We start from the raw sequence: 12,774 nt of genomic DNA, 5'->3' as shown, positions 1-12,774 counted from the left end.
AAAAAAAAAAAAAAAAAAAAAAAAGGAGGTGCAAACCCAGATGAGTCCATGAACTCATTTACTAATTCATAAATGAACTTTATAGTACCATTATAATACTTCTTTACACGTCCTAGAATGTTGGAGAAATGGCTCTCCGAGGCTATTTGGAAAGCTTGGGCTGCAAAGAAGGTCTAGTTTGTTCTTGAACCTTGGTGCTACGGAATATGAAATATCAACACCACGGGACAGAATTCATCAGAAGTGCCCTTATAAAGTATAGGCTCCTAAGTGGTACCTTCTTAACAAAGCAAATTTTGAGGATTAATAAGCACGACCTGCCTAGTCTGTCCTTGTTGGCATAAGCTACTGGAAGTTTCCGGCTTTCAATGGTGCTTCCACACATATAATCAGGCCTTGTTACAAGAGTCTGTGATAGTACTAGTAAGGAACATATTGGGAATATTAGGAGTAAGGACATAGTGGTAATTAGTTAGGGGGTAACTTGGTTATAAATATGGGGAGTTAGGGACATTATAAGATCATTTTTGGTGAGGATTGTTCATTGTGGGACTTCGGAGAGAGATAACCCTCTTAAAAAGCGATTAGATATTGTAATTTCTTCATTGATATTGCAATATAGTTATTTTTCTGTTTTGTTGTGTTCTTGTGTTTGGTTGCCGAAGATAGTCTTTGTGAGCATACGTCCAAATAGGATGTTGTGGTTCAAACTCCTCAAAGCTTTTTTGTGGGAGCTTTGGAAGTAGAGACAAAAATATTACCTTTTTTTTTTCTCTAAAAAAAATTATGAACACAAGATGTGGAGCTTAGATAAGTTCTGAGAGCTTCTAGGTTTTGCCTCTAATTTGTATATTTTTCCAGGCTTTCATTAGTCAAGGTGCAGTGTGTAAGGGGAGAAGGAACAATGTCAGTTGATGGGTGTCATACTTGGGTCTGGGGGTGAGGTTGTTAGTCATATCTGTGGGTGTACATAAGCTAAATAGTTGCGGTGATTTTGGTAGGAAATGCCGGGTGGGAGGCTCTTGAAACTTCCTTTAACATGCCCCACTGATGATAAATAATATAGAGGTTTTTGTTTTTAATATAACCGGGAGTTGAAGCTTTGCTCTCCTATTCCCGAGGGCACCAGCACCCACCCCAAGGCCTGGACCGGGGAGACGAGATTGCTCATCTTCCTCTTTTTTCCATGCCTTTTGAATGAATGTGATTACTTAATATTATATGCATTGCACACACATACATATTAATTCAGAATTTCACTTATGCCTATGAATAGATTAATCATCTAGTTACAAGTAACAATAGAAAGAAAAAATGGTGGTTTTAAATATCATGGTAGAGATTGTCACAGATTTGCACGTATTTGCAACTTTTATTCAAACAAATCTTATAATAGTGTATGGGTACACGAATAAAATCCAAAATGATGTTATGCAAAGATTTACAAGATAATAATGCAGATTGAGGATACAAATTTATGCAACAGCCTAATATAAATTTAAATATATCCAATATTCAAAATAAAAATAAAAATAAAATAAAATAACTATTCATATAGTCCATAATGCCAATGACATCCATTTTTCTATTGAAAGATAGAAAAAAAAAACGTATCGATTGCAAATATGCTTAAAGAAAACATGTAAAACACAATAACGTTTCAATATGAAAGGCCTTTACTACACTGCCATATCTTAATCCGTTAAATCGGTAGAACAGAAATCTTTGTCTATTCTTATAGAAAAATTGTTTGTTTGCTTATGTTACTTCTAAATTAAATACTTAATTTGTGCCTCTTCATCCAATATCAAATGATTTTTTTTTTCTAAATTTCCCGTAAATTTAAAATAGCAGGAAGGTGAAAATAAATAAGAAAAGTTATATGAATGCTGCTAATCAATTTCCATCGAGCTTTCAGTCTATACGTTTATAAAATTCCACAAATCTCATCTATTCTGCCAGTATCCAGTTAATTGGTTACCTCTTAAAAACTCTATAGCTTCATCCAGCACAAGGTTCAGCAATTGATCATATCCTTTTAGCGTTCCAGTAACTGTCAATGGAAAATAAGGATCATAAGGCACTTTTCTAGAATTTAAAAACAACAAATTAAAAAGAAAAAAGACATCGAACATTCAATCATGTGCCTCGGTCCTCTTCAACGCAACACACGAACAGTTGAATAAAAATCTTGCTAATCGGAAAGCAATGAATTGAATCCAAGTGGCAGTAATACTATTAACCATAATTAATAGAAACAACCTTGTCTGCCGCCGGTAAGCTTCACTTGGACGCCCTTGTCTACAAACTTAGCCAAATCCAGAACAGTTTCTTTTCTTCCAGACTGATAAACCAAACGATACGAATACCACATTATACTTCGCAATCAACCAGCATCAATATCCTAATTGAACAAATCATTCAGAAATTTACCATCACGATAGCGTTTTCGCAACTCCTCAGTAAAATTAAAGGCACCAGAAACCTGAAATATCCGAGAAATGAAACAAATTACGACGAGCGAAAAATAAAATTCCATCTGCTGGTCGATTCAAATAATCTCGACGAAGTTGCGGCATCATGCATCTGGAAATCAATATTGAAGAACTGGAAGCTACACTGAGCAAAAGAACAACGAATAAAACCGAAATTTGTGTGAAGAAGAGGAATGAATTGGAGCTTACTTTCAATGGAAGTGGTGAGGAGCGGAAAGAATGTGCCCTAAATTTGCTCGTTGAGAGAAATGGTCGATGGCGGGAAAGGTACCCCTCCAAACAATAGACAGTTGGACTCCGGCCCAATTTTCTCTTCCGGCCCGATCATGTGATTCCAATAAATTTAATTATGAAAATAAAAAAGGAAAACTAAAAACTGTTTTTTAAAGATAAGGCCAATTTAAGAATAATATTTTTTTTTAATTAATAAACCCTCATTTATTAAATGTGAGAATATTTATATAATAAAAAATATATATAAGGAGTAGAAATTCATTACAATATTAAATAATATTTATACTCTACAACGATACTGGCCTAGATTAGTATAACCCAAATATCTATCGTACGTCACAATTGCATTGTTTCATATTCAATGTCATTTGTGTAAGCATTGGTCCATCAAAAATTGTTAACTGGTCTAATCAAATTATGTCACGTTACTCTAATTTAGGCTCAACTCATTGAAAATGAATTAAAAAAAGGATTACTCGTCTCAAACTCAAAAGTTAGGCCCAAAGTCGAACTTAACTCAAATTAGGAGGTGTACACAGGTTGCGTTAGAAAAATCTTCTTAAGCGACTCGAAATTTTGGATTGGTTGGGTTGGTGACGTGAACAACCCAAATAGAGTCCACAAATCCAACTGTAATAGCCAAAAATAAATAAACAAATAAAAATAATTATAATAAGGTAGTTAAAATAATAATAAATAAATAAAAACAACATTTCCCATCTCTCTCTACTAACCTCTCCCACTTTCCACAATTATCTCTCCTCAACCCATCCTGACGACAGAAAGTTACATTACTGCAAACAGAAAAAAAAAAAACAATAATTGAAAAAAAAAGAGATGAGAATGACCTTTACCCAGTTGAGATTGGTTGAAGATTTACGTGAAGATAGATCTGATCAATAAGGTATGTATTAAATCTTCATTTTCTTTTATCCTATTTTTTTAGAAATCACAACTATAGTTAGATCATTGTTGAATTATTACCATGATCCATCTTTTAGGTAGAAATTAAATGCCAAATCATTTATACTATTCTAGTCAATCCTGTCATATTAGTAATATTATATTAAATTTTTATCAGTAGCCAAATGAATAGATTAAAGATAGAATAGCCAAGAAAACTTCTGCCTAAGAAACTGAGATAAGGAAATAGGAAATATTGAGATAGAAAAATTTGGAAATAGAGATCCACCTTAAATTTGGAATACATGAGAATAGAATTAAAAGGCAACAGATAAAAAAAAAGATTAGGGAATTAAAAACAGAAACTAAATATGGAGGGAAAGGTAAATACATACGGTAAATACAGATAACAGTAAAGCTGAGAGTAACTTAGCTGTATCTACTTTTTATACCACAGTAACCATGAAAAATGAGATTTTTAATAAAAATATAATTATAGATATATAACATTTCAAGATTTCTAACAATGGACCAATGTAAATTAGAGAAATAATGTGGTATAATTCAAACCCGAAACTAATGTCATGGGCTCATATAGGTTGACCCCGATTTCAAAGGACGGAATCAAACTTTCATTAAAGATATATTCGTGACAACGACTTAAGCTGGGCAGGTAAGTGACCTTACTATCGGCATGATTATATTTGATGTTGACACGTGCCCTGTGGTTCTGCACGTGTCATATATATTGATATGTGTGAATTATCTGTGGATCGATATGCTTCCTATATGTTATGTTATGTTATAATATGTGGTTTGTATGATAATAATTATGGTACGATGTGCTTAAGGATATGTTTGAGATAGGGTATGAGAAGGATGCACGAAACGAAATGTAACGATAAGAGTAAGATACGTTTATGAAACGTTAGAGTTAGGTTACATACCGGAGTGCTATGGATAGGAGAGATTGATGAAAGAATACGGTTAGGTTATGGGTAGAAAGGGATAAGTTTGTGATAGATTGATAGAACGATAGCGTTAGGGTACATTCTTGTGACGATATGACTAAGGTACGTCACGTAATGATATGTCTGTGATAGGTATAAGAACGTTAAGGCTATGGTAAGTTAGAGAACGATATGACTATGAAGTGTTTACGTTATGACTTGGTTATGATACGATACATTGTATGCTAGATTATTGTGCTTAACTACGAAATCATGTGAACGTGAATGTATGTTATTTATGCTGCTTAGTTGATGTGATACGAATGCATGTGACGATGTGTGGCCCTTGTACGATTATGGCTTGTTGTATGAGTATTGAAATGTAACTGAATGAATTGTATGACATGAAATACGGTAAATTGCATGATACATAACCCCGCTAGGAATATGTATGATATGTAACGAAATGAGTATGAGAATGACATGTAAGCATAAAAACGTGACACGGGGTTATGTTCATTAAATGATGACTATAGGACTAGTGGGACCTCATGCATATTGTGTGATCATGCATTTGGGGGGATACCCCTATCCCATCACGAGGGTACGGACGCGTACATCCAAATGGCAGGACAACGATCGTTATGCCCTGCATAGTGCTGCCGTGACGGTTTTAGTTTTAACGGGTCCCGGTGGGCCCCTAGAGCATGCCCACCGGCTAGGGACAGTGGCCCAGCGGTGTGCGAACTAGCTGGTGAGACAATACTCGCACGTATGGGCTGCGTGTAGAGTATATGGTACACGTCCACGATTACCTGTCAGGATTACACCGTAGGGAAACGAAACGAAACGAAATGAAACGAAATGAAACGAAATGAAACGAAAGATAGATCCCATCATTTTATTGCATGTGATTGTTGCATTTAACCCCAATAGTGAGGTCACTTACTGAGTATTTCTTTAAATACTCAAGCCATGTGCTACTACATTTTTCAGATTAAGACAAGGCATTTCTGTACGGCTGACGACGGCATTGCAACTCGAGATCATGGCACATGCATAGGATAGTGGTATTTATTCTTAGACTTAGGATAGAATAGGATGTTTTAAACTTAAACGCTTATTCATTTTATTTCGAGTCTTTTGTTGTGTCATTTTAAAGATATTTTCGAAACACGTAAGTCCATGACTGTGTTTTAAGTTAAAGGGTATATTTTATGGAATTTAAATGAAGTCTTCCGCATTCAATGTTTATAGTATGTATACAGTAGCGACCTTGAATTAAGTAGAAAATTTCGGGTCGTCACACCAACCCTCTCATTTTTTGGTTGAGTTGACGACGGTTTTTTTAATTATTTTAAAAAAAATCTTACTTATCTAAAATACACGTTATATTAGTAATTAAAATTTCATAAATTTCAAATATCAAATATTTGCCAGTCACAACGCATCATTGCCACGGGTTACAAATGTTAGAATCACGACTCTCCACAATAGTATGATATTTTCCACTTTGAGCATAAACTCTCATGACTTTGCTTTGTGTTTCCCTAAAAGGCATCACACCAATGGAGATAGTATTCCTTGATTATAATGTGAGACTTTCATCCAATACCTCCCATCAAACAAAGTACATTTCCCCTTAATCGAGGCTCAACTCATTTTCTTTTGGAGTCTTAGTCATTTTTTTACTATGCCTTCGAGGCTCACAATACTTTTGTTCGAAATTTGAAGATTCTATTAACATGACTAAGTTTAGGGCATGGCTCTGATACCATGTTAAAATCACGACTCTCCACAATGGTATAATATTGTCCACTTTGAGCATAAGCTCTCAAGGCTTTGCTCAAAGTGGACAATATCGTACCATTGTGGAGAGTCGTGTTCAACTAACATGGTATCAGAGCAACGAGCAGAGCCCGCGTTGACCTTTTATCTAATAAATGCACCTCTTCCAAAAGTCGGGGTTTGTTGCACATATTAGCTCTAGTATTCCTTGATTATAATGTGGGACTTTCATCCAACAACAAATATTAAATATTCTTAAGCTTTTTAAAACAGAGTTGGATTGTTACCCGATTTTCAAGTTGGTCAGTTTATCCGATAAAAAAAAATGTCATGTAAATTTCAGTGACCCACTAAAGAGGGGATGAATCAGATAACCAAGTCAAAGACTGTTCCAAATCGATCAACAAACTATAAGTCAATCCAAAACAATCAACAAATCATACGCCAACAATAAAAAATAAACAAAGTTAAAACGATAATCATAAGAGGATCGACAATCCAAGAACCGATCACCCAAGAAGATCAACTAGTCCATAAACAAATGAAGACCAATGAACTCAAAGGTCGATCATTCAACAAGACTAAGAAGAAGATCCACAAGCTTAATGATTAAAATTTATATAATGAAGTTCATCTCACAAATTAAATTTATATTTCAAATTTTGTAAGAACAACTTTTTAAAAAATTTGGTGTCATTGAAATTGTGTGTATAAATATATATATTGTCTAATAAAATAGTTAATTTTTAAAAAAATTAATATATCTATTCCAAAATTAATTTTAATTTTGTTTTAATGAGAACCAAATTTATAATTAAAGAAAAAAGAAGACACTACATTTAATTATTAATAAGATTCAGATTGCATTAAACCAAAAAAAAATTAATTATAAAACATTCTTATTTATTACAATCCTATAAACATTATTTCGGGTCGGATCCGGGTCGACTATAGCTTGTTTTCTCTTACCCGGATTTGTATTCGTCAACAAGTACTTAATGGGTTCCCACAGAGGCAGTCATTGTTGGAAAACGACGACGCTTCGAGGTGATCGAAGGGCGACCCGATGGGTATGGACCCGCAAAGATGGTTATGACTCAAATTCAAATGCCCAACGTATTCGGCTGACGACAATGAATTTGGTATCGGACCTTTAGGGCATTGAACGACAAATCGAGCGCCATGAAGTATGAACCCGGGCAGAAAACGTCCGGAATCTGCCCCTCCAGAGCGTTTCTGCTCAAATTCAGAATCCCTAGCCCGCCATTGCTGATCAGAGTTGGAGGTATTTGCCCTGAGATTCTGTTGCTGTCCAGATTCAGAGTCGACAAAACCGGCATGTTCCCGATATTCTCCGGAATCATACCGGAGATACCGTTCATCGACAAATCCAAATCTGCGAGGCGGTTCATTTTCGTAACCGAAGCCGGAATCGATCCCCCGAGTTGGTTGCTGCTAAGAAGCGCTCGACTCAGCATCTCTAATTTTCCGAAATCGGATGGAACTTCGCCGGAAATTTGATTGTTCCTGAGGTCGAGATGCATCAGACCGCCGATATTCACGATCGATTTAGGTATAGTACCGGAAATTGCATTATCTGCGAGGTTAAGCACGGTGAGGCGATTTAGGTTTCCGAAATCCGAAGGAATTTCGCCGCTGATTTTGTTTCCGACGAGGTCGAGAACTCGGAGTTGGCTGAGTTTCGTCAAGCACTTCGGAATCTCCCCGGAGATTCCTTTCCAATCGGAAATGATGAGGATCGTGAGCCTATCGAGTTTACAAATCTCAGGCGAAATCGAGCCGGTCATGTACCCGGTTCGGCCGGCCTTCTGGAAGATTGGATCCTCAGACTCGCCGCGGAGGCTAATTTCAGTGACCTCGAGAGTTTCAGGATCACAGCTGACTCCATACCAGCCACCGCAGCAAGAATTTCCAGTCCACGAATTGAAGATTCCTAAATACGGCTCGTTCAGCGCCGCCTTGAATGCGAGCAGGGCCGCCTGGCCCGAAGGCGAGCAAGCTTCGACGGCGGCGAAGAGGAAGAAGACAACAAGTAACATTCTCATATATGTTTTCTCTCTGTATGAAGGCAATGTTGAGGTTTTTTCTTCTGTATGTATAAGAGAAGTGATTGTAGATCTGCCATGGCAGCCATTGTATTGTAGAAGGAGGAGCGAGAAGGGGAAAGTGGGACGGTGGCAGTTTGGTTTGAATTCAGGTGGTTCTCTGACCAAAATAGCCCTGGTGAAAGATGATAATTACAATGTACTAGTTAGAGTTAGTTGTAGCATTTCATTACTCAGATTTACAAAATCAATTAAAATATATATTTTAAAATTTCCTTTTTAAATATTTAAAAAAGAGAATAAATAATTAAAAAAATAACTTATTTAAAATTAATAATAAACATAGAAAAGCTCATGAGCTTAGGTAATAAAATTTTGAATGCACTTAACACAAACAAGTTCATAACTCAACCTAATTCATACGTGCGGCATTGGGTCGATCTAATTTGTCATATACAAATTAATAATTAAAAAGTAAGTGGTAACTATCTAATTATTTTATTTTTAATTTTTATAACAAATATAGTCACGAGTGATAATAAGTAACAATTAGATCGGCGTACTTTAAAATTTATAAAAATTTAGTTCTTATTATAAAAAAGATTATTAATATTTAATAAAAAAATGTTACCGATTTATATAAATCAATAAAAGACCAAAATGTACTTATAAACTGTTACGGCTATGCATCAACATGAGTATACTTGAGCTAAAAAGTTCGACGTTCGAACCTTTTACTTTATGTTGTATTGATCTCAAACTTAATTTGTTATAAACTTTCTCGAGATGTTTTTAGAATGAATTTTAAACCGTTACCTATTAAAATTTAGAGGGGTTTGTAGCAAACTTGAAAGTACGGAGACTAAATTGTTATTTTTTTAACCCTACTTACTATTATAAATAAATTATAATTAGAAATTTAATAAAATATTTTAAAAGAAAAAAAAAACTATAAATACGAAGTTAAGAGTTGGACATTTTGGTCATACGTGGAAGTTTGGGAGATGTTGACGTTGACCATTCCAAACGAACAATGAAACGAAGAAGAAGAACCGTTAATTTCTTTTTTTCTTTCTGTTTTCATCCATGTCCAAATACCTTCGATTCTCCCCATTTCCTTTCAAATCATCGCTAAACCCTTTTTCCCCCCCAATTTTCCTTCTCCCCAAACAGAATCATTCCCCCATTTCTCTTGTAATCGCATCAAGCGATCGAATCGATCGCTTGGTGTTCCATTTTCCCCCTTTTCCGATTTGTTCTTCTTTTTTTGTTCGATTGGATTAGATTGATTTCTTATTCCCGTAAGAGCGATGTCTAATCTGCAATCGAATTTCAATCAGAAGATCGATTATGTATTCAAGGTCGTGTTGATTGGGGATTCTGCGGTGGGGAAGTCGCAACTTCTTTCTCGTTTTTCTAGGAATATGTTCAGTTTGGATTCGAAGGCTACGATTGGGGTTGAGTTTCAGACAAAGACGCTCGTCATTGACAAGAAAGCTATCAAGGCGCAAATATGGGATACTGCTGGACAGGAGAGGTAAAAATCCGCCATGTTTCTTAGGAGTTTTATTTTTGCTTTTCTCAACAATGGTGGATTAGAATTTTGCTATGCATTGAACTAGGTTTTCCAGAATTTCAATGCTTAAGATTGATGTTAGCATGAAAAATTTATCTCAACGATGTGTTAGTTCATTGTAAATCTTGAACAGAATGCACCTAATTGTAGTTTTCCTTTATGTTTTATGAAGGTTTTTCTTATTGTTGGTTTTCAGTTTGTTCATGTTGATGGTTCATCTATGTATGTAATTTTACATCAACTTGTGAAGAATTTCCTGAATGTAGAAACTGCACTAATCTTTGATGGTTCATCTATGTATGTAATTTTACATCAACTTGTGAAGAATTTCCTGAATGTAGAAACTGCACTAATCTTTGATGGTTCATCTATGTATGTAATTTCAGTATGTTCATGTTGATGGTTCATCTATGTATGTAATTTTACATCAACTTGTGAAGAATTTCCTGAATGTATGTTCATGTTGATGGTTCATCTATGTATGTAATTTTACATCAACTTGTGAAGAATTTCCTGAATGTAGAAACTGCACTAATCTTTGATGGTGTATGTAATTTTACATCAACTTGTGAAGAATTTCCTGAATGTAGAAACTGCACTAATCTTTGATGGTTCATCTATGTATGTAATTTCAGTATGTTCATGTTGATGGTTCATCTATGTATGTAATTTTGCATAACCTTTTCTTATGTCCTGTGTAACAAGCAGAACTGATTATGTCTTTTTTTCTGAACTTTGTAAACAGTATGTTTGTAACTTTTTGTTTCATCTCTTGCTGTTTCAGTTTACTTTTCCATTTTCACCTCCCCTGCTACTTATTGGAACAATGGGGTTTTACATTGATTGGAACAATGGGGTTTTACATTGATTCGGTTGATATGGATATATATATATATATTGTCACTGAATCATAAACACTATGCACCCGACATGTAACACAATCTGCATCCAATTCAGATTCACCTTCATTCTCATAAAGAAATCCTCCTTTATAACCGTACTATCGCATAGCTTTGAGTCTACCATTGTGAGATCCCACATTGGTTGGGGAGGTGAATGGAGCATTCTTTATAAGAGTGTAGGAACCTCTTCGTAGTAGATGCGTTTTAAAAACCTTGAGAAGAAGCCCAAAGAGGATAATATCTGCTAGCGGCGGGTTTGAGCTGTTACAACCATCTTGTGGGCAGGGACAGAGACAGGGACTAAAACGGTCTTAAGGACCTTATAAATTTATTATCACTTGGTTAAGCACAAGTTGCTTTATCATCATGTTCAATCCCTTGGGTGGGGGTTCATAATGTCAATGTTTGACTCAGGGATGTTAGAACCAATCAGTGTATTGTGAATTGAATTAGAGAATTGTCACTGGGTCCTGTTATGCTGTCCTATGGTGATGTGATTATAGTTTGGCAGATTTCCTGTTTAACATGATGTTTGAAGCCTGTTAACATAACTTGAGTGCTGATGGTTGACATTAGCTCTCAACTTTGGAAAGTGTAAACGAAAACACATTTCGGAGTTCATAAGGAGTATTTTTTTAGTATGAATAGATGCTAAGAGCAATCAAGTCGTGATATTATTTTGGAATGTATATAGCAGATATTGTCCTCTTTGAACTTTTCCTTTCGGACTCCCTCTCAAGGTTTTTAAAACGCGTCTGCTAGGGAGAGGTTTCTACACCCTTATAAAGAAGACTTCGTTCTCCTTCCCAACCGATGTGAGATCTCACATATACCATGAGCATGCTTCGTTTTCCTTCTTTTTCTCTTATTAGTGATGGTTTTCAGGTATCGTGCAGTGACAAGTGCATACTACAGAGGTGCTGTGGGGGCAATGCTGGTCTACGACATGACAAAGCGTCAGTCGTTCGATCATATAACTAGATGGTTAGATGAACTGCGTGGGCATGCAGACAAGAACATCGTTATCATGCTTATAGGGAACAAGTCTGATCTAGATTCTCTTCGTCTTGTGCCCACAGAAGATGCTAAAGAGTTTGCTCAAATGGAGAGCCTGTTTTTCATGGAAACATCAGCTCTGGAGGCAACTAACGTAGAGGCAGCATTCAATACCATACTGACAGAAATTTACCGAGTGGTTAGCAGGAAGACACTGATTGCAAATGAGGATACTGATACCGACGGAAGCGCATCACTTCTCAAAGGAGTCAAAATTGTTGTCCCTGGACAAGAGCCTCAGCCTGCAACCGCTGCTGGCTGTTGCAGGAGTTGACATGAATTATGTTTCTCACAACATTTTCACATGAATTTCTGCTTTTTTTTTTTACAGCCCTCAACAGAGCAGAAGAAGAAAAAGGGGGAAGCAAGTGATTGATCTGATCTCTATTTAATCTGTAATTTTGGTCTTTCAGGAGACTAAAGGTAAATAGTTCCTCTGCTTCAAGCTTTTTGTTACCTACATAATATTCATTTTGGTTGAGCAAAAAGCTTCATATTGTCACCTTCAACATAAACATGGGAGATTAATGAATCTCAGTAAGGGTAATACTAAAGTAACTGAGTTTTTCTTTTTCATCTCTCTCTGTCTCTCTTCTCTCTCTACACAAGGGAAATGAGTTCTGAAAAATATGCTATTTGTGTAAAACAAAAAGTTGGAGCCTTGGATAGATTTTAATTCTATGTTACTTAACCCTATTAGTTAGGAGTGCAAGTGATACGAAATCACTATAAGGGAAGTAAGATTCGGGTTACTTTGTTGATCGAATACCAGAAGGCAATTTGAATCACTCTATAAGCAAGATC

At 35.7% G+C, this 12,774-nt stretch overlaps 2 protein-coding genes and 1 pseudogene across 2 annotated transcripts in view; 1 reads left to right on the top strand and 2 right to left on the bottom strand.

Annotated features, from left to right (window-relative positions):
* Positions 1–2,794, bottom strand: part of LOC111441416 (sm-like protein LSM7) — a 4,508-nt gene extending 1,714 nt beyond the window's left edge. The window contains exons 1-4 of the mRNA XM_023078400.1: positions 2,685–2,794; positions 2,434–2,485; positions 2,263–2,344; positions 1,982–2,053 (exon numbers count right to left, since the gene is read on the bottom strand). Coding sequence (XP_022934168.1) covers positions 1,982–2,053; positions 2,263–2,344; positions 2,434–2,436 — 157 coding nt within the window. The 5' untranslated portion in view covers positions 2,437–2,485; positions 2,685–2,794. The remainder of the gene's footprint in view (positions 1–1,981; positions 2,054–2,262; positions 2,345–2,433; positions 2,486–2,684) is intronic.
* Positions 2,795–7,285: 4,491 nt separating this feature from the next.
* LOC111441934 lies at positions 7,286–8,532 on the bottom strand (annotated as a pseudogene).
* Positions 8,533–9,441: 909 nt separating this feature from the next.
* Positions 9,442–12,546, top strand: LOC111441935 (ras-related protein RGP1-like). The gene is made up of 2 exons (XM_023079126.1): positions 9,442–9,973; positions 11,800–12,546. Exons 1-2 carry the CDS (start codon positions 9,747–9,749, stop codon positions 12,242–12,244), a joined length of 672 nt encoding a protein of 223 aa, XP_022934894.1. The 5' UTR covers positions 9,442–9,746; the 3' UTR covers positions 12,245–12,546.
* The last annotated feature ends 228 nt before the right edge of the window (positions 12,547–12,774 follow it).

Source organism: Cucurbita moschata, unplaced genomic scaffold (genome assembly GCF_002738365.1).
Source record: "Cucurbita moschata cultivar Rifu unplaced genomic scaffold, Cmos_1.0 Cmo_Scf00004, whole genome shotgun sequence".
NCBI classification, from domain to species: domain Eukaryota; kingdom Viridiplantae; phylum Streptophyta; class Magnoliopsida; order Cucurbitales; family Cucurbitaceae; genus Cucurbita; species Cucurbita moschata.
Note: the sequence above shows the minus strand (reverse complement) of the source record. Positions and strands in the feature narration are given on the sequence as shown.